General features: G+C 48.4%; 2 protein-coding genes across 2 annotated transcripts; one reads left to right on the plus strand and one right to left on the minus strand.

Annotated features, from left to right (window-relative positions):
- Nucleotides 1–1,028: 1,028 nt before the first annotated feature.
- Nucleotides 1,029–10,429, plus strand: KDF1 (keratinocyte differentiation factor 1). The gene is made up of 4 exons (XM_081087606.1): nucleotides 1,029–1,092; nucleotides 7,431–8,501; nucleotides 9,183–9,257; nucleotides 9,821–10,429. Exons 2-4 carry the CDS (start codon nucleotides 7,463–7,465, stop codon nucleotides 9,901–9,903), a joined length of 1,197 nt encoding a protein of 398 aa, XP_080943732.1. The 5' UTR covers nucleotides 1,029–1,092; nucleotides 7,431–7,462; the 3' UTR covers nucleotides 9,904–10,429.
- A 2,001-nt stretch (nucleotides 10,430–12,430) lies between these two features.
- On the minus strand, nucleotides 12,431–26,790 carry NUDC (nuclear distribution C, dynein complex regulator). The gene is made up of 9 exons (XM_081086529.1): nucleotides 26,545–26,790; nucleotides 23,294–23,371; nucleotides 16,159–16,362; nucleotides 16,007–16,072; nucleotides 14,863–14,979; nucleotides 14,595–14,789; nucleotides 13,321–13,404; nucleotides 13,108–13,226; nucleotides 12,431–12,700 (listed from the first exon to the last, which is right to left on the minus strand). The coding sequence occupies exons 1-9, from the start codon at nucleotides 26,623–26,625 to the stop codon at nucleotides 12,649–12,651; spliced, it is 996 nt and encodes a 331-aa protein (XP_080942655.1). The 5' UTR covers nucleotides 26,626–26,790; the 3' UTR covers nucleotides 12,431–12,648.
- Nucleotides 26,791–26,990: the final 200 nt, after the last annotated feature.

Raw genomic sequence — 26,990 nt, forward strand, 5'->3', positions numbered from 1 at the left:
ATTAACAAGCTTAGGAGGGGTGTAGTTTTAAAGTTTTTGGAGCTGTGATTGCTCTAGTAACTTCTAGATTAACAGTAAGCAGGTAGTTCTAGCACAACTCCATTAAGAGTGAACATGCCACCTAACAGTTCTAGTGACATAGATATATATTATTCTGCACATAAAACTGGGTGCTATGAGAATAAGTGGGTCACTATTTGCTTCCAGAAAATTGGGTGAGGATCTAGTATGGTAATATTGGAATTACTTCAGAGGGCAGTTACTGTGAATCATGTATTCTCAGGAGCCAGAATGTTCAAATCCTGAGTCTCTGCCATTTAACTGTCAGTGTGATCTTAGATGCATTTAACCTGCCTGTTTCTCACCTGAAAAGTAAGTTTTAATAATAGTGCATATAAGTTGGAAAAAAATAAAACATGAGAAGCACTTAAAATGGAGCCTGGCACAGTTTAGCTAATAATATATGAGCATCTGTCTTTTTCTGGGTTCAGAAAAAAAAAGTATATATATATATTTTTATTTTTTATTGATTTCCGAGAGGGAGAGATAGAAACATCAATGAGAGAATCATTGATTGGCTGTCTCCTGCACGTCCCCCATTGGGGGTCAAGCCTGCAACCCAGGAATGTGCCCTGACCAGGAATCAACCCTGATCTCCTGGCTCATAGGTCCACACTCAACCACCGAGCCGGGCTGGGCTGGGCTGGGCTGGGCTGAGCTTGTATGGCCCGGCAGGCAGTGCTGGGACTCAGAGATGCTAGGACCGCCTCCCACAGCAGAGAAGAATGGGCCCCAGCGTCTGTCCACTCTGCCCCTAGGCCTCACTTACCGGACTAGGCGGAGCACAGCTCTCAGAGTCCGCAGGCTCAGCGCCCAAGCCCGGCCTCGGTGCCAGCCTGGTGCCCGGGGCGGGGCCTTGGCCCAGGTGAGCAGCGGCGGCGGCGCTTCGCGGAGGCAGGAAGTGTGTCCCCAGCGGCGGCCCGTGCAGCGCTCCCGCGAGACGCTTACCTGCACCCCAGGTGAGCGGCGGGTGGGGGGGTGGAAGGGGGCGGGGGAAGGGGCCGAGCCGGAGGCGCTCACCTGGCGGGACAGGTAAGCCCCGCGCGGGCCCGAGGGGGCGCGAACCGGGGAGGCACCAGTGTGTAGGGACCTCGGAGGCTGCGCGCGGGCCGGGGAGGGTCCCGGGCCGGGTTCTCGGGGACCACCCTCCCACTTCCGGGGTGCGCGGGCCGGGCCGGGGAGCGGCCTGAGCAGAACCCTGGGCCCGGACGGCTGAGTGGGGCCCGGGGGCGTACTCGCCCTTAGGGCTGCGCTGGCTTGGGGCCGGGGCGTGCACACCCTGAGGAAGTGTCAGGGCGGAGGGAGGCTGGGTCCGCCGGGCGGAGGCCTCTGCAGCTGGCGGGGGTGGTGCTCACCCCCAGGGCACTGCTGATGTAGGGGCTGCGATAGTTCGAGGGGCAGCGTCGGGGTCTGGTTCTCCCTCGGCCGGGACCAGGTGCTCGCGGATGCGGGCGTCGCCGGCTGAGCCTTTGGAGCGGGAGACCCAAGGTGCAGGGACGCCGGGCGCGAGAACCGACGCTGTTTCCTGAGTAGGATTGGGTGTCCCTCCCGGCCTGGTGTGCAAGACCTGGCTGCGCACGCCTGTCCTGGGACCTTGGGAGGAGGGAGTCGGTAGGGAGGCAGGCCCGGAGTGTGTATGTTCCCAGGACTGAGGAGGTGGGGAAGCGCATCAATAAGAAGTGTGGGGAGGGTGGGTCTGGGAGCCTCTGACCCTGAGGAAATCTCTGCAGTGCCCCGGGGCTCCCAGGGACCCAGGTGCCAAAGCCCCTGCATGCAGAATCTCATTTAAACCTCACCTGGTGCTTGAAGATATTCATCTTGCCCGTTAAAGATGAGGAAACTGCTGGCCAGTTGGTTAGAGTGTCCTCCGGATATGCCAAGGTTGCTGGGTTCGATCCCCGGTCATGGCACACACAAGCAACCAATGAATGCATAAGTAAGTGCAACAAGATCGATGTTTCTCAAATCGATTTTCCTCTCTCTACCTCTTCCTCTCTCTAAAATCAAGCAATAGCCCTGGCCGGTTTTGCTCAGTGGATAGAGCGTCGGCCTGTGGACTGAAGGGTCGCGGGTTTGATTCCAGTCAAGGGCATGTAACTTGGTTGCGGGCACATCCCTGGTAGGGGGTGTGCAGGAGGCAGCTGATCGATGTTTCTAACTCTCTATCCTTCTCCATCTCCCTTCCTCTCTGTAAAATATCAATAAAATACATTTTAAAAAATAAAAGCCATCAATCAATAATAATAAAAAGATGAGGAAACAGCCTAGATCTTGTGCTGGACTTCTACAGAAGCAGGGGCTCTCTCCTCACAAAATCAAATGACAAGTGTTCCTAGGATTTGGAGGCGGGGGCAGCAGCATTGAGGGGAAAATAGAGCCTAGATGAAATGGGCTGAACTTGACTTCAGAAGGGTTCGGGGCAGCGGGAGGGGGGGGCGGGAACACTAGTCATTGTCTTTACCTCAGATTTTGCTCCCCTTCCCTCCATCCCACTCCCATTCGAGATGTGTGGCACAGAGCAAAGCACAGGGGCTCTGGAGTCTGGCGGACCACAGTACAAATCCAGCTCTATCTTTTTCCAGCTAGGTATCTCTGGACAAGTCACCTCAGCTCTCTGGGCTTCAGACTCCTCATCTGTAAAGTGGAAATACAATATTTACAGGGCAATTGTGAATGTTAAATTAGGCTCATTTGTGATGTAATCCTCTTGGGTTGAAGCCTGTTTCTCGCCCATTCCCTGCTGTTTCCCAGCATTTACCACAGCACTGGGCCCATAGTAAGTGCTCAGTAAAAATTTGTTGGATGAATTTAATGATTAGTGGCAAATCCTAAAGCCTCGGAGGTGGAAGAGATAGTGATCCAGACTGTCATCAGTCACCTCTTGTTCTTATAAACCCCAGGTACCCCAGCGTTCAATGTGGTTGAAACAGTGTTTGTACATTCACCCTCTCCTCATCCAAGGTCTGAGCCTGAAAGAGTCAGGCTCCCTCTGTGGACCCTCCTCAGGCACAGGCTTGTCTAATGGGGCTGGCAGCTGGACACTTGACTGCCCCCTTTCTCCCAAGTAATAGATGTGATGCAGTGGTGGATAAGAGTATGGACCAGGCAGGTTGGGTACAAATGGCTTTGGACAACTTATTTAGCCTCTCTGCCTCAGTATAGTAATAACAACAACAATAATAAATCTACAAGTAGGGTTGTGATAATTAGTTTAATATATTTAAACACTTAGACCAGTGGTTCTCAACCTTCCTAATGCCGCGACCCTTTAATACAGTTCCTCATGTTGTGGTGACCCCCAACCATAAAATTATTTTCGTTGCTACTTCATAACTGTAATTTTGCTACTATAATGAATCGTAACGTAAATATCTGATATGCAGAATGTATTTTCATTGTTAAAATTGAACTAATTAAAGTACAGTGATTAATCACAAAAACAATATGTAATTATATATGTTTTCCAATGGCCTTAGGCAACCCCCAAAGGGGTTGCGACCCACCGGTTGAGAACCACTGACTTAGGACAATGTAAGCCATCAATAATTAAATCACTAGAATGCAAACTCCTGAGGTAGGAAATTTTGTCTGTTTTATCAGTGTCCACAGAATTTAGAACAGTGTCTGACACAGTAGGACCTCAGTTAATATTTGTTAATTGAGTGAATGAATGAATCCACCCCCACCCCCACATTGTTCAAGCCAAGGCAAAGGTTTTAACCATTTGCCTTGCCTCTCTGGGCTGTGAGGGACTATTACAATTTCAGTTTGTACATTTTGGAGAGGGGATTTCACACACACACCCATCCAGACACTGCCACCTCCATTCTGATCAATCTAGAGCCCAAGTCCTTTTGATTTCCACCCAGTGGTCCTTGTTCTACCCTGAGGTCACACAAAATGCACTTACTGTGCCCAAACCTGTTTCAGACACGGAGGCAGAAAGGCATTAGACACGGTCCCTGTCCCTCAGGTTCTTATAGGCCAGCCGTGGGCAAATTACGGCCCGCGGGCCAGATCCAGCCTGAAAAAAGACCGTACCCTTTTATGTAATGATGTTTACTTTGAATTTATATTAGTTCACACAAACACTCCATCCATGCTTTTGTTCCGGCCCTCCGGTCCAGTTTAAGAACCCATTGTGGCCCTCGAGTCAAAAAGTTTGCCCACCCCTGTTATAGGCTTATCTTCAAACAATGGGTTCAAGGCCAACTCAGCTGACAGCCCAGCAGAAGGCTGTGGGGAGAGAGACGTGGGGTTCTGGAGAGTTCTTGGAGTGCTGAGTAGGGACAGCAGAGTAGGTTGAAGAGTTGTAGGAACAGTTAAGGAGCTCCTGGATCCTCCCCGTTCACTATGGCTAACAACCCCTCCCTCCTTTTCTTTCTCTGTTTTTAGGGGAAACCTTTTGAGATGTTCCAGACATCATGCTCCTTTATCCCTAAATGCTTCAGTATATCTTTCCTAAGAATAAGAACATTATCTTATGTAACTATAGATTCAGGAAATCTATTTAACACTGACATATCTTTTAACATTGACACAATACTATTAAATAATATACAGCCAACTTTTAAATTTCACCAGTTATTCACATTATCCAATTTCCAATTTTTCCTCTTGATCCAGGTTCCAATCCAGGATCACACATTGTGCTTAATTGTCATGTCCTTCAACTTGGGCTTGTCTGATGTTTCCTCATGATTATTTTTGGCAGGAATACTTCATAACTGATTCTGTATCCTTAGTGTGTAGTATCAAGAAGCACATGTCAGTACATCCCATTATTGATGATATTAACTTTGATCATTTGATTAAAGTGATATTTGCCAAGTTTCTCCAGATTTGTGGGTTTTTAAGTTCTCACTAGCTGCAGTAAGTAGAAAGGAATGGAGGTGGCCAGAATGGGGGGGGGGGGGGTCTTGAAAGTATCTGGGTGAGAGAGCACAGTAGTTTTGTTTAGGGAGATGGTATTGATTTGCCCAAAGCACATTGTTTTATTAGAGCCAGAACTAGGACTAGAACACAGGTATCCAGATACCTAGTTCTTCTCCCACATCACCAGTTATAGAATCCCTAGTGCCATTAAATCAGGGTTAAAAAGATAAGGGACCAATATTTTAGAAAATCCAGGCTAAGGGAAATTACTGTCCTGCAAACCCCTACATGTGATCAAGGACTCTCCCAAATATATCAGTATATAATGTTTCCCTGAATCCCTCCAGCAGAGTTATTTACTCCCATAATGCCTCATCTAAACTACATACTCCCCCCCCCCCAAAAAAAAATAAAAAACAACAACAACCACACAATAATAAACTACATGTTACAAAACCATGTGTAAATTACAAGAACAGGGTCTAAAGTTCATTCATCTTTGGTTCTACAGTTCCTAAAAGGGCCAGGCTCAGTATTTATGAAATGAGTGAATCAGCTCTGAGCTTGTCATAGCAACCAAGTCATAAAGGGAAAGATGTATTTTGTGGCTCGGCTTCCTTGTCTAATCAAAGGAAGCAAAACTGCTTGGTGTTAGATGTTTCTAGAAGAGCAAATCTGAGCCAGACTAAAGTATTGATGGGGTACTTGTTATATTCCCACCTCTGATTTGAAGGAAGAGAGTAAGATTGAGAAGATGGTAATGATCAGGTTCTGTAGCAAGTCACACGGAGAGGCATTTGTTGAGCAGCCTCAGAGGCTGTGCTGGGTGGGCTTACCAACAGTGGGAATAAACTGAGGAGGCCATTCCCCAGACAACAAGATCTCAGGAAATTATTCTTTTTATCTGGTAAAATATCCATAACATAAAATTTACCATTTTTTTTTTTTAGTGTGTGTGTTTTGTTTGTTTCTTTTTGTTATGTTTTCCTTTTTTTTTCTGCATTTTAACATTTTAAAAAATCTTTATTATATACTAGAGCAGTGAATGGCGAACCTATGTCACACGCGTCAGAGGTGACATGCAAACTCATTTTTTTGGTTGATTTTTCTTTGTTAAATGGCATTTAAATGTATAAAATAAATATCAAAAATATGTCTTTGTTTTACTATGGTTGCAAAGATCAAAAAATTTCTATGTGACACAGCACCAGAGTTAAGTTAGGGTTTTTCAAAATGCTGACATGCTGAGCTCAAAAGGTTCGCCATCACTGTACTAGAGGCCTGGTGCACAAAATTCATGCACTGGGGTGGAGGGGGGGAGCGTCCCCTCAGCCCGGCCTGCACTCTCTCCTAGTCCAGGAGCCCTTGGGGGATGTCCGGGACCCCTCGCTTGGAGGTGGGAGAGGCTCCGCCACCACCACTGCGCTCGCCAGCTGTGAGCCCAGCTTCTGGCTGAGCAGCACTCTCTTTGTGGGAGTGCACTCACCACCAGGGGGCAACTCCTGCATTGAGCATCTGCCCCCTGGTGGTCAGTGCACATCAACCTGTTGTTTTGGTCATTCTGCCATAACGGCCGCTTAGGCTTTTATTATATAGATTCCTGTGGCATTAAACAGTCATAATGTTGTGTAACCATCACCACCATCCATCTCCAGAACTTTTTCATCTTCCCAAACTGAAACTCTACTCATTAAACACTAACTCCCCATTTCCCATGCCCCCAGTCCCTGGCAGCCACCATTCTCCTTTCTGTCTCTATGTTACTATTTTAGATATTTCATATTTGTTCTGTTATGTCAGGTTTATTTCACTTAGCACAATGTCTCGAGGTTCATTTGTATTGTAGGATGTATCAAAATTTCATTCCTTTTCAGAGCTGAACAATATTTCATTGTGGGTGTACATCACGTTTTATTTTATTCATTCGTCCATCAAGGGACCTTTGGGTTGTTTCAAACTTTTGCTTATTGTGAACAATGCTGCTGTGAACATTTGTGTATACATATATGTTTAAGTCCCTGTTTTCAGTCCTTTTGTATATACCCAGAAGTGGAATTGCTGATCATATCATAATTCTGTTTACTTTTTTTAGGGACCACCAGACTTTTCCACAGCAGCTGCGTCATTCTGCATTCCCACCAGCAATGCACAATATTTGTTAACTGAGTGAATGAATGAATCTAATTTCTCTACATTCTCTCCAATGCTTGTTACTTTCTGTTTTATTGTTTGTGTGTGTGTGTGTGTGTGTGTTTTTCCCCCCAGTTGTAGTCATTCTAATGGATTTGAAGTCCCAGGAGATTTGGACATGTAGGTTAGACCAGAGAGAGAACTTGCTCCTTGGGGAGGAAGGGAACACTAGAGGGTCTGTAGGCACACTTGGGTCTGTCCACATCACAGGCCTCTCAGAAACCAGAAATCTAAAGCTCCTCACATCAGCGCAGGAGCTTGCCCCTCATCTCTGATCCTGACTCCTTCCTGGTCTCTCCCCACAGGTGTCTGGCTACAGCAAACCATGTAATGAGCCATGCCCCGCCCTGGACACCCCCGCCCATCATCTGGGCCCCCACGCTTGGGACCCTGGGAGCGGCCAACAGAGCTATGTTTGGAGACCTATGATGAGCCATCTCAGCCCCCACCAAGCCGCCGCACTAGGAGGCCAGACCCCAAGGATCCTGGCCACCATGGGCCCGAGAGCCTTACCTTCATCTCCGGCTCTGCTGAGCCTGCTGCTGAGCCCCCAGCATGCTGCCTGCTTTGGCGACCTTGGGTGTGGGACTGGTGCCTGGCTGCCTTCTGCTTCCGCCGCTGCCGGGATTGCCTCCAGCGCTGTGGAGCCTGTGTACGGGGCTGCAGCCCTTGTTTGTCCACCGGGAACTCCCCTGATGGGGCTGCCGAAGCCAACTGGGCCAAGGAGCACAATGGAGTGCCGCCCAGTCCCGACCGTGCACCCCCCAGCCGGCGGGATGGCCAGCGGCTCAAGTCAACCATGGGTAGCAGCTTCAGCTACCCTGATGTCAAGCTCAAAGGCATCCCTGTATACCCCTATCGCAGTAACACTGCCCCGGCCCCTGACGCGGACTCCTGCTGCAAGGAGCCACTGACCGAACCCCCACCCATGCGGCACAGCCTGCCGAGCACCTTTGCCAGCAGCCCCCGGGGCTCTGAGGAGTACTACTCTTTCCATGAGTCGGACCTGGACCTACCTGAGATAGGCAGTGGCTCCCTGTCGAGCCGAGAGATCGATGTGCTTATCTTCAAGAAGCTGACAGAGTTGTTCAGTGTACACCAGATCGACGAGCTGGCCAAGTGCACGTCAGACACTGTGTTCCTGGAGAAGACCAGTAAGATCTCAGACCTTATCAACAGCATCACCCAGGATTACCACCTGGATGAGCAGGATGCTGAGGGTCGCCTGGTACGCGGCATCATTCGCATCAGTACCCGAAAGAGCCGTACCCGCCCGCAGACCACAGAGGGGCGCTCAACCCGGGCTGCTGCCCCTGCTGCCATGGCCCCTGACAGTGGCCATGAGACCATGGTGGGCTCTGGGCTCAGCCAGGATGGTATGTGGGGCCCCCTAGGGCTGAAGGGCAGAATGGAGGAGGTTCTGGCCAAGGGAGGGCAACACTGGGGTCTTTGGCCACTATGGGTCCACCCCTCAACCAATCCCTGCTCTTCCTCCTCCTCTTCCTCCTTTTTCTCAACTCGTCTGCATCCCCTAACAGGCTCCTTCTATCCCTTGCTACCAACTGTCAGAGTAGCTTCCAGGTCTTGCAGGGTTAACAAGACTCAGGAACCCTTATGAATTTGGACTCTGACCTGTCCAGGCCTAACCAATACACCCACCACTGTGCGTACCCATGAGCACATGCACAAACACACATTTTCTGTCTTTGTTTTAAACAGTTTCTCTAGTCTGGCTAGAGTAGCTCAGTGGTTGAGCATCAACTTATGAACCAAGACATGGTTCGATTCTCGGTCAAGGCACAGGCCCAGGTTGTGGGCTAGATCCCCATTGTGGGGCGTGCAGGAGGCAGCTGATCAATGATTCTCTCTCATCATTGCTGTTTCTATCTCTCCCTTTCCTTTCCTCTTTGAAATCAATTTTTAAAAATTACACACACACACACACACACACACACACACACGGGGTGAATTGGCCCCATTGTGCTGGGGGCAAAAGTGGGAACTGAAGTTGAAAACTTGTGATAATGACCACTGCCCCCCTCATGTTCCCTTTCTAGAACTCACTGTGCAGATCTCCCAGGAGACGACTGCAGATGCCATCGCCAGGAAGCTGAGGCCTTTTGGAGCCCCAGGTTTGGTCCTGACCTGATGAGGAGTGTGTTGAGGAGAGGGGAGTGCCCTAGGAGCCCCCACATGCCCCTCTCCCAGCTTCCTCCTGGGGTGGGTGAGGATGGGATCAGAAAGGGACGAGAAGCCTGAGAAGCCACAGATGCCATCCCAGTCCTACAAGCTAGCTTAAAGGGTTCACTTGGGAGAGATTCAGGGGCCTGCCCCTGAAGCAGCAGGAGGATGGTTCCCAGAACAGGCAAGCCGGAAGTGATGGGACCCCAGCCTCTAAGCTCCAGGCACTGGGGAAGAAAGTGGAGAGCAGGAGGCCATCCAGCCTGGTGCTGAGGGCACTCTGTGATTTCTGCTGCTGTCTTCTAGGCCTTCACAAGCTCTTGGGAGCGGGGTGGTTACCCTTTTGCAGAGGAAGGTTGGGGCTCAAAGTTGAAGGAGCTGAGTGGGTTGCCCAGCCAGGATCAGACTAACCCAGGCTTAAGTCCCATTCTGCTGCTTCTCAGGGCGTTTCTCCCTGCCCCTGGGACCTGGATGATCTTCCTCCCCTCAGTCTGTTTCCTCCTCTCATCCCCAGGATACCCAGCCAGCCACGACTCATCCTTCCAGGGCACCGACACAGACTCCTCAGGGGCACCCCTGCTCCAGGTGTACTGCTAACCCCCGCTGGGCCCAGTGGCCGCAACCTCTTCTGAGAGAAGCACAGCCTGCAGAATGAAGAGGGGGCCCAGGACCCCCTTTGGGAGAGGCAGAGTCCACTCTGGCTCCTCCAACCTTGGCTGACTGGTTCCTGGACCACGTGCATTTCACTGGGCCATGGTGCCCACACTGCCCTGGACCCCTAGCTGGCCTGACCTGTCCCTTTCTTCAGGGGGTCCAGGGGCCATGGAAAGCAGACTTAGGAATTACCTTCTGGGATTGAATCTCTGCTCTACCCCTATAACCTGCCATCCTAACCAATCATGCAGACTTCCCCCTCCCTGTGAGGGGGGAGAGGATGACAGCTAAAAGCAGTTTATCTTAAATGGATTGTGTTAGGGGGCAAGAGGGCCTCTGTTGAATTCTGTGGGCAGTGCCTACTCCATGTTTCATTCTGTTGAGCAGTTTGTTTCTTCATTGATGTTCTACATACTAACATGACCAATAGTTACAAGGACCTAGAAAATAAAGCTGTCTACCTTACCTTGGCTGTGATATTGCCCTTTCTGTGGTTCAGTTACCTTCTTGACATTCCCAACAATACTGGAGTGGGATCCTTTCACAGAGAGGTCAAGAAATTTAATGGGTCACAGAGCTAGTAACTGGACCTGGACCTGGATTTCTGCCCTCAAGTTGGCAAACTGACCTGCTTGGGGCAGAAGCAGGGTCCTGGAGACCAGCTGGGTACAGAAGGATCCTACTTACCTACTCATACAGAATCTTTCAGCAGTGAGGCCAGAGCAGATCCACCAGGCCAGTTGACTGATGAACAAACTAGGTGTCTGTCCAGGACCTCTGCCCCCACCTCACCTACAGTCCACACAGCCCTTTTTATTGTCCTCATGGGCATCCACTGGAAAGTGACAACTAGACAAACTGTACTTATCTATCCAATTTCCTGTTGGACACACAGGATGGTCCCTTGGGGTTGTCATCACTGGGCCCAGTATGTGATAAAACTGGCCCCTTAAGTTGTCTCATCCAGATCAAGGCCTCTCCAAGACTGAAAATGCCCACAGTACACTGGAGCCCAGGGATATCACAGAACATAGGACTCCACAGTCCTTCTACCCTACCCTTCATTCTAGAGCACAGTTTTCCAAACACAGCCTTGGGAACCACTACTGGCTTTCTCAAGAAAAAGAAGGGGGTGGGGAGGGGCTAGCTGGTTTGGCTCAGTGGATAGAGCATCAGCCTACAGACTGAAGGGTTCCAGGTTCAATTCCAGTCAAGGGCACATGCCCAGCTAGGCTGTGAGCTCGATCTCCAGTAGGGGGCGTGCAGGAGGCAGCTGATCAATGATTCTCTCTCATCATTGATGTTTCTCTCCCCCTTACTCTCTGAAATCAATTTCTAAAAAGGAGGGGATTGTCATGTTTGAGAAACAGACAAAGCTACGTACTGCACAGCCTCTTGAAGTCTTCAACAAGCTATGCTGAAATGTCGAAAGGATATACTTTGTTCCAGAAATTCAGGGGTCCCCTTCACCCACAAAGCAAAATACTCTGGGCGAGTCAACCTAGACATTCCTGCTGGAACCATAACCTCTGTGGCTACTATACTCAGTGACCTCCATTCTCTGGCCAAAGTCGGGTAGGGTGAAATCCAGGGACTGGATTTGGGCAGAGGCGAGCACCACTCCAGCCCTGGCAGGTGACTGCGAAGTCCTGAAATCTGTAGAGGTCTGGGTCAGAGGCACAAATAGGGCCCCACTGGACTCTGCTCTGCCCTCCAGGTCAGGTGTCTGTACCACACTTAGAGCAGACTTGAGCCTGGCCGTCCCCCCAGCCTTTTGTGGCTCTCGGCCCCTGGGAAACAACAGTGTGTAGTTTCAGAAACACTTGATCCAGGCTGGAGGACCCACTGCAATTGGAAGTTTTCTTAAAAATGAAAATGGAATCAAGTCCCTGGTCTTAAACTCTGCTGAATCATGGGCACCTATGAGAATCAGACATATGTTCTGGTCCTGTAGCCAGGAAAACTCACCTTTGCTCGTAATTATACACAAACTAAGTCTTGTTTTATTCCTCCCTTTAAGCAATGAGAAACAGCCCCAGAGAGGGGCAAGGACTTGCCCTAGGTCAGTGGTCGGCAAACTGTGGCTTGCGAGCCACATGCGGCTCTTTGGCCCCTTGAGTGTGGCTCTTCCACAAAATACCACATGCAGGCGTGCACATACAGTGCGACTGAAACTTCGTGGCCCATGCGCAGAATTCGGTATTTTGTGGAAGAGCCACACTCAAGAGGCCAAAGCCGCATGTGGCTCGCGAGCCGCAGTTTGCCGACCACTGCCCTAGGTCCCATGGCAGAATCACCTAGAAGACAAGCCCCCAGCTCCCTGCAGCAGCCATAGGAGGCCTGACCCCCCTGTAAAGACTACAGCAAGCATGTCAAACTCAAAGGCTAACACAGGCCAAATAAATGAGGCATGTGGTCCCCGGGCCGTGAGTTTGACATGCTTGGACTAGAGGGAAGAGAGAACACAGGTGAAATTGGGTAAACAGTTTTAATGTGTAACAGTGTGTCAATTAGTGAAGACAAGACCCCCAAAAGCCCCAGCCCTTCTCCCATGGTGCCTTGGAACATCTGTGCTTGGACCAGTCCCATGCCTGTCCCAGCTCTGAGGCCCTTAACTCCCAGGGAAGGGTGGAAAAGGAAGGTGGATGGCTGAAGGCTCAGCTCCAAGAGTTCAGGGAGACAAACAGGCTAGTTGAATTTGGCCTTAGAAAAATCCATCTCTGGATGCTGATCCATGAACCTGGGAAGGGAAATAGGAAGATAGTGAAACAGACTGTCCCTCTCCCCTAAAGTTAGTCCCTTACCCCTAGCCTCCCATGTGAGGTCTAATCTCTTTAGAAACCTGAGCAACCTGGAGCCAGGCCAGGCAGGGTCTCTGAGGCTGGAAGCTGAGGTGCCAATATTGGTACTTTTTACCTGTAGATGGCAATGACCACCTATTACCTTCCTTCTTTCCTATCTTCAGGTGGCCTTGGCCTCAAAATTACCTCAGCAAATAATTAGGGTTGGCAAGCTAAGGCTATAAAGCCATAAACTTGGCAGCTCATTCTGGAAGGGGCAGGGCAGCTCCTGTGTCCTACTCAGTGACCCACTTGCAGGTGTCACCCAGATCCAAGCCCCCCAAACCCCCATCTTTAAAGTGCTCACTTTTTCAGAATTTCCTGTTTCTTCTGCTCATCTGAGGTGGGCAGCCCCATGGACTTCTGTCTCTGGTCATACATCATCTTTTCCACCATGCTGCGCGTCTCACTGTCCAGGTCTGACAGCTGGGGGCAGGCAGCAGCAGGGACAGGTGAAGCTCTTGGGCCACCTGGGCCTCTCATCTCCCAGTTGAAGCTCCCCCAACCAACCAGGGCTTACCTTGGAGTTCTCGGGGTTGATCTTCTTGGTATTGATCTCAGGATCACTGGACACCAATCGGCTCCACCACTCCATCTTGTTGATCTGTGAGGAGATCCACCGGTTGCTCATTCTATAGCCTAGGAACCCCCCACCAACCCTCTCCCATCCACATCCTACACTTAGGCCCAAAGAAGGGCTATGCTGGGACCTGAGGTATAGAGGAGCAAGACCTCTCTCCTCCACAGCGGCTGGCATGGCTGAGAAGACTGACCCGAATACAGTCACAAATCAGAAGCAAAATAAAGCACAGAGGAGGATACCATCCAGGGTGAAGGGAGAGAAGTTACAGAGTGACGCCTAGCTGGGACAGGCAGTTTACCAGACTAAAACTTCAGGGAAGGACATTCCAGTTGAAAGGAAGAGCAAGGGTGACTGAGAGGCAGCCATGGTCCGTCAGGTAGGCTGGGACAGGCCTCATGTGCCATGGGGAGCTCTCCTCGGATGTTCGGCACTTTACAGAGACCATCTTCATTTACTGGTGTTTGTGTCGCATATCGCTTTTTGAGGGAAGGGGAGAACATAGGTGGTCCTGAGGGTTGTTTTCTACGTTTTGTTCATTGTTCTCTCTCCAGTATATAGAAGTGCCTGGCACATAGTAGGTGTTCAAGTGTTTGTTAAACTGAGTGTCGACCTATGAACCAGGAGGTCGTGGTTCGATTCCCAGTTAGAGCACATGGCCAGGTTGTGGGCTCATTCCCCAGTATGGAGCATGCAGGAGGCAGCCAAACAATGATTCTCTCTCATCATTCATGTTTCTCTCTCTCCCTCTCCCTTCCTCTCTGAAATCAACAAAAAAATATTATTTTTTAAAATGGGACAGCCCTAGCCAATTTGGCTCAGTGGATAGAGCATCGGTCTGCGGACCAAAGGGTCCCAGGTTCAGTTCGGGTCAAGGACAAGTACCTTGGTTGCAGGCTCCTCCCCGGCCCAGGATGGTGCAAGAGGCAACCAATCGATGTTTCTCTCACATCGATGTTTCTCTCTGTCTTTCCCTCTCTCTTCTACTCTCCCTAAAAAAAATCAATGGAAAAATATTCTCAAGTGAGGATTAACAAAATAAATCAATTTTTAAAAGGGGGGGGGGGGGGAGCCAGACATACTTCAAGTATTATGGGATTAAATAAGAAATGTCCACCAGGTCTTCAGCATGGTCCCCGACTGAATGAGCAGGAACCCTTCCCTCTTTCTTCATTAAGACGCAGGCCAGGCCAGGAGCCTGGGTCTCTTCGCACCTTCTCTAGATGCACCGTCACCACCTTGCCGTCCTCAATGAGCCAGGAACTCTCCTCCACCTTCACCTCGTTGTAGAGCTCCCCATCAATGATCGCAGGCTGCCCCTTGAGCCCCACCCGGAGGTGCTTCCGCTGGATGTCCACCACTACATCCTTCCCCTTCAGCCGGAAGTTCACACGGAAGGGCACTGCCAGCTGCATGGGACAGAGACAGTCAGGAGGGGCCCCCGGCTGGCTCCCTCACCTCTGCCCTGGCCCTGTCACTCACATCCAGCTCCGACAGGGTCTGGGTCCAGCGATAATTGGACAGGTCTGCCCCATTGCCGAGGTTGGGCTTCAGTTTCCCTTTGTCCTTCTCGTCCTCCTCCTCATCGTCTTCAGTCTCCTGCTCACAGTCGAAGTGCTCAGCTACTTACTTGACAGACACAGACTGAAACCCTCTGGGCCAGGCCCAGGACTGGCACTGGACATACAACCACAAAATGAAACAGACCTGTCCCTGCCTACTCCATGGCCCACTGGGAGCCATAGGTGAAACGTGCTTCTGATCTCTGAGAGGAGCTCAGGCCGTTATAAGCATGTGATGAAGGACACAGCTGGGGTGCCATGACAGTCAGAGATAAACCCATAGGAGCCAGCTGGGGGTGTCAAGCCAAAGGACTTGGAAAGAAAGCCAAGCACAGGAAAACAAAAGGCCCCAAAATGACCATGAGCAGGATTGTCCTAAAGTAAAACCAGGCACGCCCAGCTGGTGTGGCTCTGTGGTCGAGCATCGACCTATGAACCAGGAGGTCACAGTTCCATGCCTGGTGAGGGCACATGCCCGGGTTGCAGGCTCCATCCCCAGTGGGGGCATGGCGTGCAGGAGGCAGCCATTGATGTTTCATCATTGATGTTTCTCTCTCTCTCCCTTCCTCTCTGAAATCAATAAAAACATTTAAAACAAATTTAAAAAATAAAATAAAACCAGGATGCCTAATGATCAACATCTTTTTTCACCTCAGAACCTCTGAAAAGCCAAATGAATGCCCTAAAAATCGTTTGCGAATCTGGATCTGAGTAAGTGGGAGAAGCTCTGAGGGGCTTGTTGCGCAGATGTGTCAGAGTGACCCACCACAAAGGCCCAGGCTGGACCCCCATACCCCAGGCCACCCGAATGGCACCTGCACAGGCACTGACTGCCCTCTCTTGCTTTGGGGCTTTCTTACAAAGGCTTAAAGCCAATGTGTTTTGGGTGTTTTAAACACAAACCCTTTGGTCCAATATCTCTGAGTGAGACTTGAAGTATGGGGAGGATCACAAAGCTGAGGGAAGGAGGGGAGGGGAGGGCATCCTGGAGACAAGGTAAGGCTATAGCGTCCCTGGAAGTTCCCAACCCCTGGCTAGTCCCAAGCATCCCCAGTCCATCTCACCTGCTTCTCTGGTGAGCCAAGGCTGCCATTCTTGAGCTGGGCCTCATGATTCTCTGCATCCTTTTTCTATGGCAAAGGGCAAAGCAGTTGGCAAGAGGGTCCCCTCTTCTAGTGCCAATGGCTGAGGGCAGGGGAGGGAAGCCCACTCTTACCTGGTCAATCTCCAGCTGCAGCCTCTCTGCTTCCTCATCAGTCAGCTCCTTGATCTGAGGCCCAGAGCTCTCTGACTTGGCCTCCTTGGCCAGCCTAGCTGCCCGCTCCGCCTTCTCCCGCCGCTCAGTCTCCTGCCGACTTCTCTTTTCCCGCCGGGCCTTCTGTGCCAGCTGGTTGTGGTGGTTGAAGGTCTGTGTGATGAGCTAGGGATAGAAGTGAAAGCAATGAGCTATCAAGATAGGGACAGTATCCCAAAAGCACAGTCCCATCTCTATCTGCTGGGTGCCTAAGCACGGCACTGCACTTAGAACCCCAGTTTCCTCATCTAGAAAATGGTAAAATACATATCTGATTGAGTTATAACAACAATATCTGCAAATACCTGGCTCAATAGACAGTGGCTACTTTAAGACAACAAAACAGACTTGGCCTGGCTGGTGTGGCTCAATTGGCTAAGCACTGTCCTGTGCACCAAAAGATCGCAGGTTCGATTCCTGATCAGGGCACATACCCAGGTTGTGGGTTCAATCACCAGTAGGGGTGCATATGGAAGGCAACCGATTGATGTTTCTCTCTCCCTCTCTCTCTCTCTCTCTCTCTCTCTCTCATCAATAAAAATGTATTTTTTTAAAAAAACATTCTAACAATTAAGAGTATGAACACTAAAGTTGGACAACCTGGGTTCTAATCCTGGCTTTGACACACACTAGCTATTGAATTTTTAGCAAATATTTAACCTCTAAGAGCTTCAAAACCTTCATCAGTGAGGATGACTCCCACTCACAGGGTTGTTGTGCAGACGAAATGATCAGTGCTCTGGAAGTCCTTCACTAGACAGCGAAGCTATTAGAACTCCAGACTCAACCCCTCTAAGAAGCTTTTCCTGAGCTCAGGCCCACTGACCCACTTGCTCTGACTGATCTCTCTTCCTCCTGCGTACTGTCTCCAGGACTGCAGCCCCAGCTGTGCAGCACTCAGCACGATGCCCAAGACTGCCACATTAGCAGAAGTCAGAGAGAGCTTTCTTTCTTTCTATATTTTTATTGACTTCAGAGAGAAAGGGAGAGGGAAACACCAATGATGAGAATCATTAATTGGCTGCCTCTTGCATGCCCCCTACTGGGGATGGAGCCAGCAACCTGGCATGTGCCCTTGTCTGGAATTGAACCTGGGACCCTTTAGTCCGAAGGCCAGTGCTCTAGCCACTCAGCCAAACGAGCTAGGGCGAGAGAGCTTTCTTGAAGGAAGAGGAGCCTCTTCCTCTCCTCAGCCTGCAAGCTATCCATTTCAAATCCCTCCTCCCACTATTCCTTCCTAGGATGTTTCCAACCCATAACCTGCTAGCTGGCCTCCCCGCTGCCCAACAGCTACCCCAATACTACTGCCACCTGTCACTGCCTGTCAGTGTGGCGTTGGACAAGTGAACAACTTTGACATTTTCTAAGCCTGTTTCCTCACCTGTCATGAGGATCAAATATGACCGACATTTTCTAGAGCCTGGCACAGACCTTGCCTGGATGAGGCTAACCCAATGGCAGCTTTGAGGGCCTGGGAGAACTACTTTCTCTGCAATAAAAACACAATGGGAGCGATGGCTCCACCTCACTGTTATACTAGTAGCCCTCAAAGTATGGTTTCCTCAACCTGCAGCATCAGTGTCACTCAGAATTTGTTAGAAAAGCTAAATCTTAGCCCCACCCCCCCAAAAAAAATAATTTAAAAATAAATAAATCTTAGGCCCCACTCCAGACTTAATGAATCAGAAATTTTGGAGGTTGGCCCAGCAGCCTATATTTTTAACCAGCCTTCCTGGCTAATTCTCATATACACTGAAGAGTCACATCTGGATTTGAGTTCCTGGTCTACTTCTTTTACCTGTGTGACCGTGGGGAGCATCTTTCTCTGTGCTTCTATTTTTGTCTAAAACTGGTTTTTAGGCTCTGGCCAGGTAGCTCAGCTTCGTCCTGATATGCCAAGATTGTGGGTTTAATCTCTGGTCAACACACATATAAGTCAGCCAACAAATACATAAGTAAGCGAGAGAGAAAAAATTCTCTCTCTCCCCCTTCCTCCCTCTCTAAAAATCAATCAATAAAAATTTAAAATAAATAAAATAAAAGTAGTCTTGCACAGCTGTTCTTTGCCTAGAATGTCCTTGTTCCTACTCCCAGGTCACCTGGCAAACTCCTACTCATCCTCCAGGACCAGTTCAAATGTTTCCTGAGTTTCACCTCTTCATCTTCGGCAGGCCCAGAAACATACTCAACTCTATGTTGACCCACACACCTGGAGGCCTCACAGACCACCCACCACGTGATCAGTGGTCAATAAACCATCTTTCAAGAATTTCTGGGCCCGAGATAGAAGGATGAAGGGGTCTGCAAAAGCTGAAAGGACCTTGAAGTACTCCAGGTCACCAAAGTCACCCATGAGCTCCTGACCGAAGGCTCTGCCAAATGCTCTGTGACGCCTCATTCATTTGATGCCAATTCCTCTGGCCACCCCCAAATTCCCAGACCCATGCCATACTATAGTAGCTCTGTACTCTACAAAGTTAAAAGGGCACTAGACCCCCCCAAACCAACTGGGTTAATAAAATGGGGTGTTTGAGAGAGAAAAATGAGCCACCTGAAGGCCATTTAATATAATTAGTCATGAGACAATTACACCAGCAGAGGCTGTTCCACCACAGGGCCTTGATCCCAAGTCCCTAATCGGGGAGACCTTGAACTCAAGCCATTTGCTAACCAGTAGCCAAGGGTAGGCGGGAACAGGGTCCTGCCCTCTCCCAGCCCCAGTGAATCATGTTACATCCCATCCGTCCTCTTCATTCCTAGCTGTGAGGTTAGGTGAGGGCAGAGCTTAACCACAGGGCAGAGTCAAGACCAATCACAGCAGCCTCTGAAGCTGCCTCCCGGTCTCCTCCCACCATCTTTACCAGTCCCAGCCCCAAGCAGAGACCCTAGGGGTGTGTAGCCTACAGAGGTGCCAACTGCCAGACTGTCACAGTGTTTGTGTGTGTGTGTGGGGGGGGGGGGTGGAGGTCAGGGAGGGGGGTCAACACATCTGAAGATAACACACTCCTATTCTAGAACTTCATATAAATGGAATCTTACAATGTGTTTCTTTTGTATGCTCATCTTCCTTTAAAAGGCTAATAATATTCCATTATATGTATATATGATGTTTTGTTTATCCATTCATCATCAATGGATGGTTGGGTTGCTTCCACCTGGTGGCTATTATGAACAGTTCTGCTATAAACAAAACTTTCTCCAAAGCCTTGCTTTCAATTCTTCTGGATATATCCCCAGAAGTGAGACTGCTGGATCATATATATAGTTCTAGTCTAATTTTTTGAGGAACTGACACAGTTTTCCACAGCCACACCATTTTACACTCGCACCTATAGTGCACAGGCCTCCATCTCTCCACATCCTCACAAACACTTGTTAGTATGTGGGTTTTTTTGACGTAAGACATCCAAATAGGTATGAGGTGGTGTCTTTTGGTTTTGATTTGCATTTCTCTGATAATTAGGAAAGTTGAGCATCTTTTATAAAAGTTTTTAAAGAGCTACAACAATTCACTTTTACCAGCAATGTCCAAAGAGCAGCCTTTTCCCACATCCTTACAAGCAATTTTTTAGGAAATTTTTGATAGGAAGAAAAGAGCATCTGTTTCTTTAATTTACATTTCCTTGACTACTGTGAATTTGAACATCTGTTCAAATGCTCTTTAGATTTGCTCTTTTTTTTTAAATATATTTTATTGATTTTTCACAGAGAGGAAGGGAGAGGGATAGAGAGTTAGAAACATCGATGAGAGAGAAACATTGATCAGCTGCCTCCCGCACACCTCCCACTGGGGATGTGCCCGCAACCAAGGTACATGCCCCTGGCCGGAATTGAACCCAGGACCCTTCAGTCCGCAGGTCGACGCTCTATCCACTGAGCCAAACCGGTTAGGGCTAGATTTGCTCTTCTTGTAATTGCCCATTTTTTGTTTATCCTTTTCTTGGCAATTTATAAGAGTTCCTGCATACTAAATCAGCTATTAAATTTTACCTGTCCTCTGCATTGCATTTTCCCAAATCTATTGTCTTTCAGTTGACTTTATGTCAGCATCTCTTTTGCCATACAAGTTTTCAATCTTTGAAGAGACAGATACCTTTTCTTTCCTAGCTTCTAGGTTTCTACTTGCAAGCCTTCCCCACACAAGATTATACAGTTTCCCAGATTTCCTTACAAGACTCTGCTTGATCTGCACTTTATTACAGTTAAACAGATGGAAAATTTTGTTTTTTTACAAATAGCCACTTGTAGCAGTATGACTCATTAAATCATCCTTTGCCTACAGAAATGAATTGCCCTATTAGACACATATTAAGCCCTCATATATGCTAGACTTTTCTAGGTTCTCTTTTCTGCTTCACTGGTATAGTTCTCTTTCTGTGCCCATACCATATTGATTTGATCATTATGGCTTTACTCAAATCTACAATCTCTTCTCCATAATTCCTAGCCCCCAAAAGCTACAAAAACTAAAAGTGTTTCTGTACTTTTTGTAAATTTGTGGCATGAAGGTATTTATAGTCTCTTATCTCCCATTTGGAATAAATATTGATAGACATTTCTCTGCAGAAATGTAAATGTGCCCTGGCTGGTTGTGGCTCAGTTGGTTGAGTGTCATCCCATGCACCAAGAGGTCACAGGTTCAATTCCTGGTCAGGGCACAGGCCCTGGTTTCAGGCTCAATTCCCAGAAGGGGGTATGCAGGAGGCAGCTAATTAATGTTACTCTCTCCCTCTCTCTCTAAAATCAATAAAAACTTAAAAAAAAAAAGAGAAATTTTAATGTGCTTGATACTGCTCCTGACCTCTGGATTGTATGAAATGTAGAGTATATACTGTATTGCCTCCTAAAGTCTAAAGAATTCTAGCCGAAACCGGTTTGGCTCAGTGGATAGAGCGTCAGCCTGCGGACTGAGAGGTCCCAGGTTCGATTCCGGTCAAGGGCATGTACCTGGGTTGCGGGCACATCCCCAGTGGGGGATGTGCAAGAGGCAGCTGATCGATGTTTCTCTCTCATCGATGTTTCTAACTCTATCTCTCTCCCTTCCTCTCTGTAAAAAATCAATAAAATATATTAAAAAAAAAAAAAAGAATTCTAAATCCCCAAAGCATCTGGCCCCATACTTATTGAACAAATGAACGACTGCTGGTATTATAAAGTAGTTTGGCCTGCAGAAAAAATGGGAGGTCCTAGTGCTAATACAAAAGAATTTTTGAGATAGAACAGGTCCTATAGATCAGAGTCCACCTTTTCCTATTTTACAGATATGAAAATTTGACAAGACAAGAAAACTGGTGGGAAGTCAACCAAACAACACAAGTAGGCCAAGAACCTGGGACTCCTAGCCCCATGTCTGCAAGATACATCACAGTGCATTCTAGCTCCTGAGAGCCCTGAAGCTACAGAAAGGGTTTGCAAAATGTCTTCTTCTTGTTACTATGTCTCTTAAGTTTAAGTGAAAACAAGTATGGTTATAAAAATCATAGTTCATTGAAGGTGACACCATGATTTACCAATCTTCAAAAATGTACTTACAGTGTGGACTCTCTCTGGAGCATGCCCGCCTTTCCCCCCCTCCGCCCCCCCAGGCATGTTCCTCTTACCTTTCTTTTTAAAAAATCCAACTGGGGGGAAAAAGAAAATATCCTCACCTGAGAATATGTTTCTATTGGCTTTCTAGAGAGGAAGGGAAAGTAGAGAGAAACATCAATTGGCTGCCTCCTGCACATGCCCCGACTGGGGTTCAAACCTGCAACTAGGTATGTGCCCTGATCAAGAGTCGAAACTGCGCCCTAGCCGGTCTAGCTCAGTAGATAGAGCGTCGACCTACGAACTGAAAGGTCCCAGGTTCTATTCCGGTCAAGTGCACATGCCCCGGTTGTGGGCTCGATCCCCAGTGGGGGACTTGCAGGAGGCAGCCGATCCATGATTCTCTCTCATCATTGTTGTTTCTATCTCTCCCTCCCTCCCTCTTCCTTCCTTTCTGAAATCAGTAAAAATATATTTTTTAAAAAAAAAGAAAAAGAGCCAAAACTGGTTTGGCTCAGTGGATAGAGCGTCGGCCTGCAGACTGAAAGGTCCCAGGTTCGATTCTGGTCAGGGGCATGTACCTGGGTTGCGGGCACATCTCCCAGTGGGAGATGTGCAGGAGGCAGCTGATCGATGTTTCTCGCTCATCGATGTTTCTAACTCTCTATCTCTCTCCCTTCCTCTCTGTAAAAAATCAATAAAATATATTTAAAAAAAAAAAAAGAAAAATAAAAAGGAAGAAACTGCGACGTTCCAGTGCATGGGACGATGTTCCAATCTACTGAGCCACACCAGCCAGAGCTGTCTTTTCCCTAAACTATAAGGGTCCTTCTTTTGCCTCTGTAACTATTTCCTGAGCCCACATAGCCTGGTTGGCTCACATCTTCCACAGCTCACTTCCTTTACCTTTGTGACTTTATAAACAAACTTTTGCTTGTAAAAAATAAATATAATTATAACCTAAGGAATCAGAAGGAAGTTCAAGGTCTTCGAACTTCTTACCACAAAATACAATTACCAAATCCTTGAACTTTGGGTCACAATCACTAGGAAGACTGGGATTGGTTGGCTTTGAGTTTTCCTATATTTCTGTCTTCTAAGCTTAGTTTCTAACATTTGCCCACTCTCATCTCCCACCAAGGTAATTAGATAAAACCTACACAGTGGAAAAGGAATCAGGAGGCATGGTGTCAGGGGCAGAAGGCAGTTTTACAACTGCTTTGGCTCTCCCGCAACTCCGCTCAAGACTTTGGCTACCAAAGTGCCAAACACCCCAGAGCCAATTTCCTCATTTGTCAAGTGAGGATAGTAACATCTACCCCTTTGGAACTGCTAAAGGATCATGAGAAATAGGGGAGATTAAGCATCTGGCAGGAAGGGCTTCAATAAATGAAGCTTGCTTCCCTTCCCTGACTCTTTGCTCTTGGCATTTTACTTCTGCTCGAGTTGTTATTATGCTGAAGGAAGGCCAGGTGAGCTTTTCTTCTGAATAAACAGAACTACCAAGGGAACAGCAGCGCCCAATACTCACCTTCTCAGCCATCCCCTCTTCTCCTCCAACGAAAAAGTCTGTTTTGCGTCGTAGGAAGCTGAAGAAAGTGTTCACAAGCTGAAAGACAGAAGAAGACTGGAGCTATGGAGATGTCCAACTGGGAGCACGGCAACTGCACAGAAATCAACTTCCTTAGTCTACCAGGGAACTTAGAGCTTGACTATTTCATCCCTGAGCCTCTCAACGGAGAAATCCTCCCAAACAGGCCTAACCTTAGTCACTTCTGCCAGAAAGCCCAACTTAACCTTACCTATATCAGAAAGGCAGATTCTCACTTCTCGTGTGTATGCGTGCGCCTGTTTCACATTCCTATGGCCCTAGAGGCAGCCTAAGGATAGGGAGGACTCCTCCTGCATACAGGGCTTAAGAAGCCTGGAGACTTGACTTTGGGTGGTGAACACACACTACAATATACAGATGTTGTATAATAGAACTGTACACTTGAAACCTATATAATTTTATTAACCAATGTCACCCCAATAATTTCAATAAGATGTAAAAAAAAATACAACTTAAAAAAATATATCAAGAAGACAGACAATAAACAGGACTCAGACAAGGAAGCAATGTAATTTCAGATGGGTATAAGTTTTAAACAAGAAATAAAGTGGTCTTGCCCTAGCCAGTTTGGCTCAGTGGGTAGAGCGTTGACCTGTGGACTGAAGGATCTTGGGTTTGATTCCGGTCAAGGGCACATGTCCGGGTTGCAGGCTTGATCCCCAGTGTGGGGCGTGCAGAAGGCAGCCAATCAATGATTCTCTCTCATCATTGATGTTTCTCTCTCTCCCTCTCTCTTCCTGATATCAATAATTTTTTTTAAAGAAAGGAATTGGTCTTGTTATAGAGCAGTAATCCTCAAGATGTGGTCCAGAGATCTCAGGACCCAGAGAGACATTAATTTGTCTTTTTCATCTCATTTCCTCACAAGTGTATATACTGTGGAGTTTTCCAGAGGCTACATGACATGTGATATTGCAAGACTGAATGAAGAAGCAGATATGAGAATCCAGGAAAATCTGTTTTCGATTAAACCAAACATTAGAGATTTAGCCCTCAAAAAGTAAAATAATGCTTCTCACTAAATCTGTTTTAGAAACAGTAGTTTTTCATAAAGAATATGTTAACATTAGCATGCAATGAGTTTATTAGTATTGGTGTTATTTTTTTCCAATGAATTAATAAACAAGTTAAAAAAAAAAAGCCTGGGGCTAGCTTTCCTCTCCCAAGAGTAAAAAGCCCAAGTACAGTGGCAACCGCTGAGTTATTAGGGCAGAGCCAGAAGGAGGGGAGCAAATGAAGTCACTTCAAATAAGGTTAAGACCAACAAACTCTGGCTGGGGCACCAGTGTAGCAAGTGAATAAGAGCATGGGTTTGAGTAGCAGATTGGCATATATGAGGTCTGTGACCTTGGGGAAGTTTCTTAAGTCTGAAACAGAAATAGCAGCAGGACCTATTTCTAGGTACCTTGTAAGGATCAAATGAGATGTTGGAGGTGAGGGCCTTCACAGTGCCTGGCGGGGAGCAAGAGCCCTGCTGCTACAGTAACTCACAAACAGGCATCACAAACCAGGGCTTATTCTGTCTACATCCCCAATGCCTGGCACCAAATCTGGCCGAGTACATGCTTAGTAAAACTTCTGCTGAGTGAAAAATCGAGTGGTCACCTAGGGTAAGCACATGTAAGCCCTTTTATTTGCCCAAATGAATGATTCCAAATCTGATGCTACAACTTATTTTAATGGTTTCAACTCCTGCTTCCAGACACTTTAAATTCATTCAAAAATGAGTTCAGACCCAAATTCAGTTTTGTGTCAACAACTTAGGGAGGAGGGAGAGAACCTTTTCATACTTGCAAATTGGTAACTCTCTTCCCACCTCAGAGGGCTTAGGAGTCTTTGGTCACCATAGGCACCTGGGTGAAAGACGGGAATGGAAGCTCAGTGAAAACCTGTCCCAGTGAGACAGAGAACCAGCAGCGAACTGTAGAAAGCACACAGGCCTAAGGAGTGTGGTCCCTTTAGGTCAGGAATCTGTTGGATAATCTTGAGCAAGTTCTCTTGGTCTCTCTCTCTTTTTTTTTTTTTTTTAACATATTTTATTGATTTTTTACAGAGAGGAAGGGAGAGGGATAGAGAGTTAGAAACATTGATGAGAGAGAAACATCGATCAGCTGCCTCCTGCACACTTCCTACTGGGGATGTGCCTGCAACCAAGGTACATGCCCTTGACCGGAATCGAACCTGGGACCCTTGAATCCACAGGTCAATGCTCTATCCACTGAGCCATACCGGTTAGGGCTCTTGGTCTCTTCACAGAACGAGAGTTCTGGACTGATCTTAATGGGCTTTCTACCGCTAACTTTCCATGTTTCTGGTCCAAAATATCCAACTCCAGAAGCAATACTAGTTGGTCCATATTGTTCATACACTAAACAAAATAACTGTGTGCTATTTTGTGTGGTCAGTAGGTATGAATTATGCTTTTGAAAAGCTCTAGTAAGCTCCATCAGGCCAAGGAGAGGTTTTTGCTCGGGTCTGAATCCCCAGGTCCCAATCCAATGAGTGTCTGACACACATCAATCATTCAACAAATTTCACTTCAAGACACCACTCTCCTACAAAGATCCAGAAAACAGGGATTCACAACTCTTTTTACAAACACAAAGGAACTGAGGCTTGGAGACATGTTAAGGGTCCCAAGTAGGAGTGGTGGAAATCAATTGTGAATCCAGGCCTTTAATTCCCCATTCAAGGCCTAAAAAAAACACACACGTGTTAACATCATCCCGCCCCCCTACCCCTACCCCCCACACACACTCCTCGGCTGGCTCCAAGTCGGTAGCTGCAAATCTCAATGTCTGGAATGGTTCTTGGGGTGTTCTTTGCAGGCAGCCCTCAGAGAGGAAACGTGGCCCTAAGAATGTGTGAGACTTGGCGGAGGGGAATCGCCCGGCTCTGGGGGTTTTCCAGGGCCGCCGGAGTTGCTAAGACAGGAACTACTGAGCAGGGCCCGGGACTGATGCGAAGGGGACTACACATTAGGCGGGGAGGCCAGACCGGAAGCTGGGGCGCGGGGAGAATGTGGGGAGGGGGGAGCCCTGAAGCTCGGAAGGCCCCAGCGTGAATCTCGGCCCCTGAAGACGGAGAAAGGCTGAGGGAGCCAGGCTAGGGCCGCCGGGGTGGGCGGGCGCCGATAAAGCAGGCCCGGCCGATGCCGCGCGGGCCGTTACCTCCTGCACGCCGCCCTCGTGCTGCTGCGCCATGGCCAGCAACATGCCGTCGAACCGCTCTTCCTCCTGCTCTCCGCCCATCGTGCCGGCCGCTAGCCACGCTCCGAGATACGAGCTCCGCACTGGCGTCTAGCGTCCTCCCAGCTCCTACGTTTCGCGTCCGACCCAACGACTCCAGTCCTCCGCCTTCCGCAGCGGAGCCGGAAACACGCACGCGTCCCGCCGCTCCGGCCCGCCGGCTCGCCCTCTCTTCCCGCCTTCCTCTCGGCTAGCGACCATTGAGCGCGCGGCCAAAAGCCCGCTTCGCCGACCATTGGCCAACTTGCTGAGCCAATCAACGAGAGCGTCCAGGAAGCGGAGGGCGGGACCGAGGGCCCGGGAGTTTGGAGTGAGTTGCTATGGTCACCAGACGCTTTGGAGCCTTCGAGAAATCCATGAGCTAAAAG

This window comes from Myotis nattereri (assembly GCF_964212035.1).
Source record: "Myotis nattereri genome assembly, chromosome: 3".
NCBI lineage: Eukaryota > Metazoa > Chordata > Mammalia > Chiroptera > Vespertilionidae > Myotis > Myotis nattereri.

Coding starts and splice junctions, on each gene's coding strand:
- NUDC (XM_081086529.1), bottom strand. CDS start 26,625: ATGGGCGGAGAGCAGGAGGAAGAGCGGTTCGACGGCATGTTGCTGGCC. Junction 16,363..23,293: donor AAGAGGGGATGGCTGAGAAG/GTGAGTATTGGG, acceptor TTCTATCCCTAG/CTCATCACACAGACCTTCAA. Junction 16,073..16,158: donor TGCAGCTGGAGATTGACCAG/GTAAGAGTGGGC, acceptor CCTTTGCCATAG/AAAAAGGATGCAGAGAATCA.
- KDF1 (XM_081087606.1), top strand. CDS start 7,463: ATGCCCCGCCCTGGACACCCCCGCCCATCATCTGGGCCCCCACGCTTG. Junction 8,502..9,182: donor CTCTGGGCTCAGCCAGGATG/GTATGTGGGGCC, acceptor TTCCCTTTCTAG/AACTCACTGTGCAGATCTCC. Junction 9,258..9,820: donor GAGGCCTTTTGGAGCCCCAG/GTTTGGTCCTGA, acceptor TCTCATCCCCAG/GATACCCAGCCAGCCACGAC.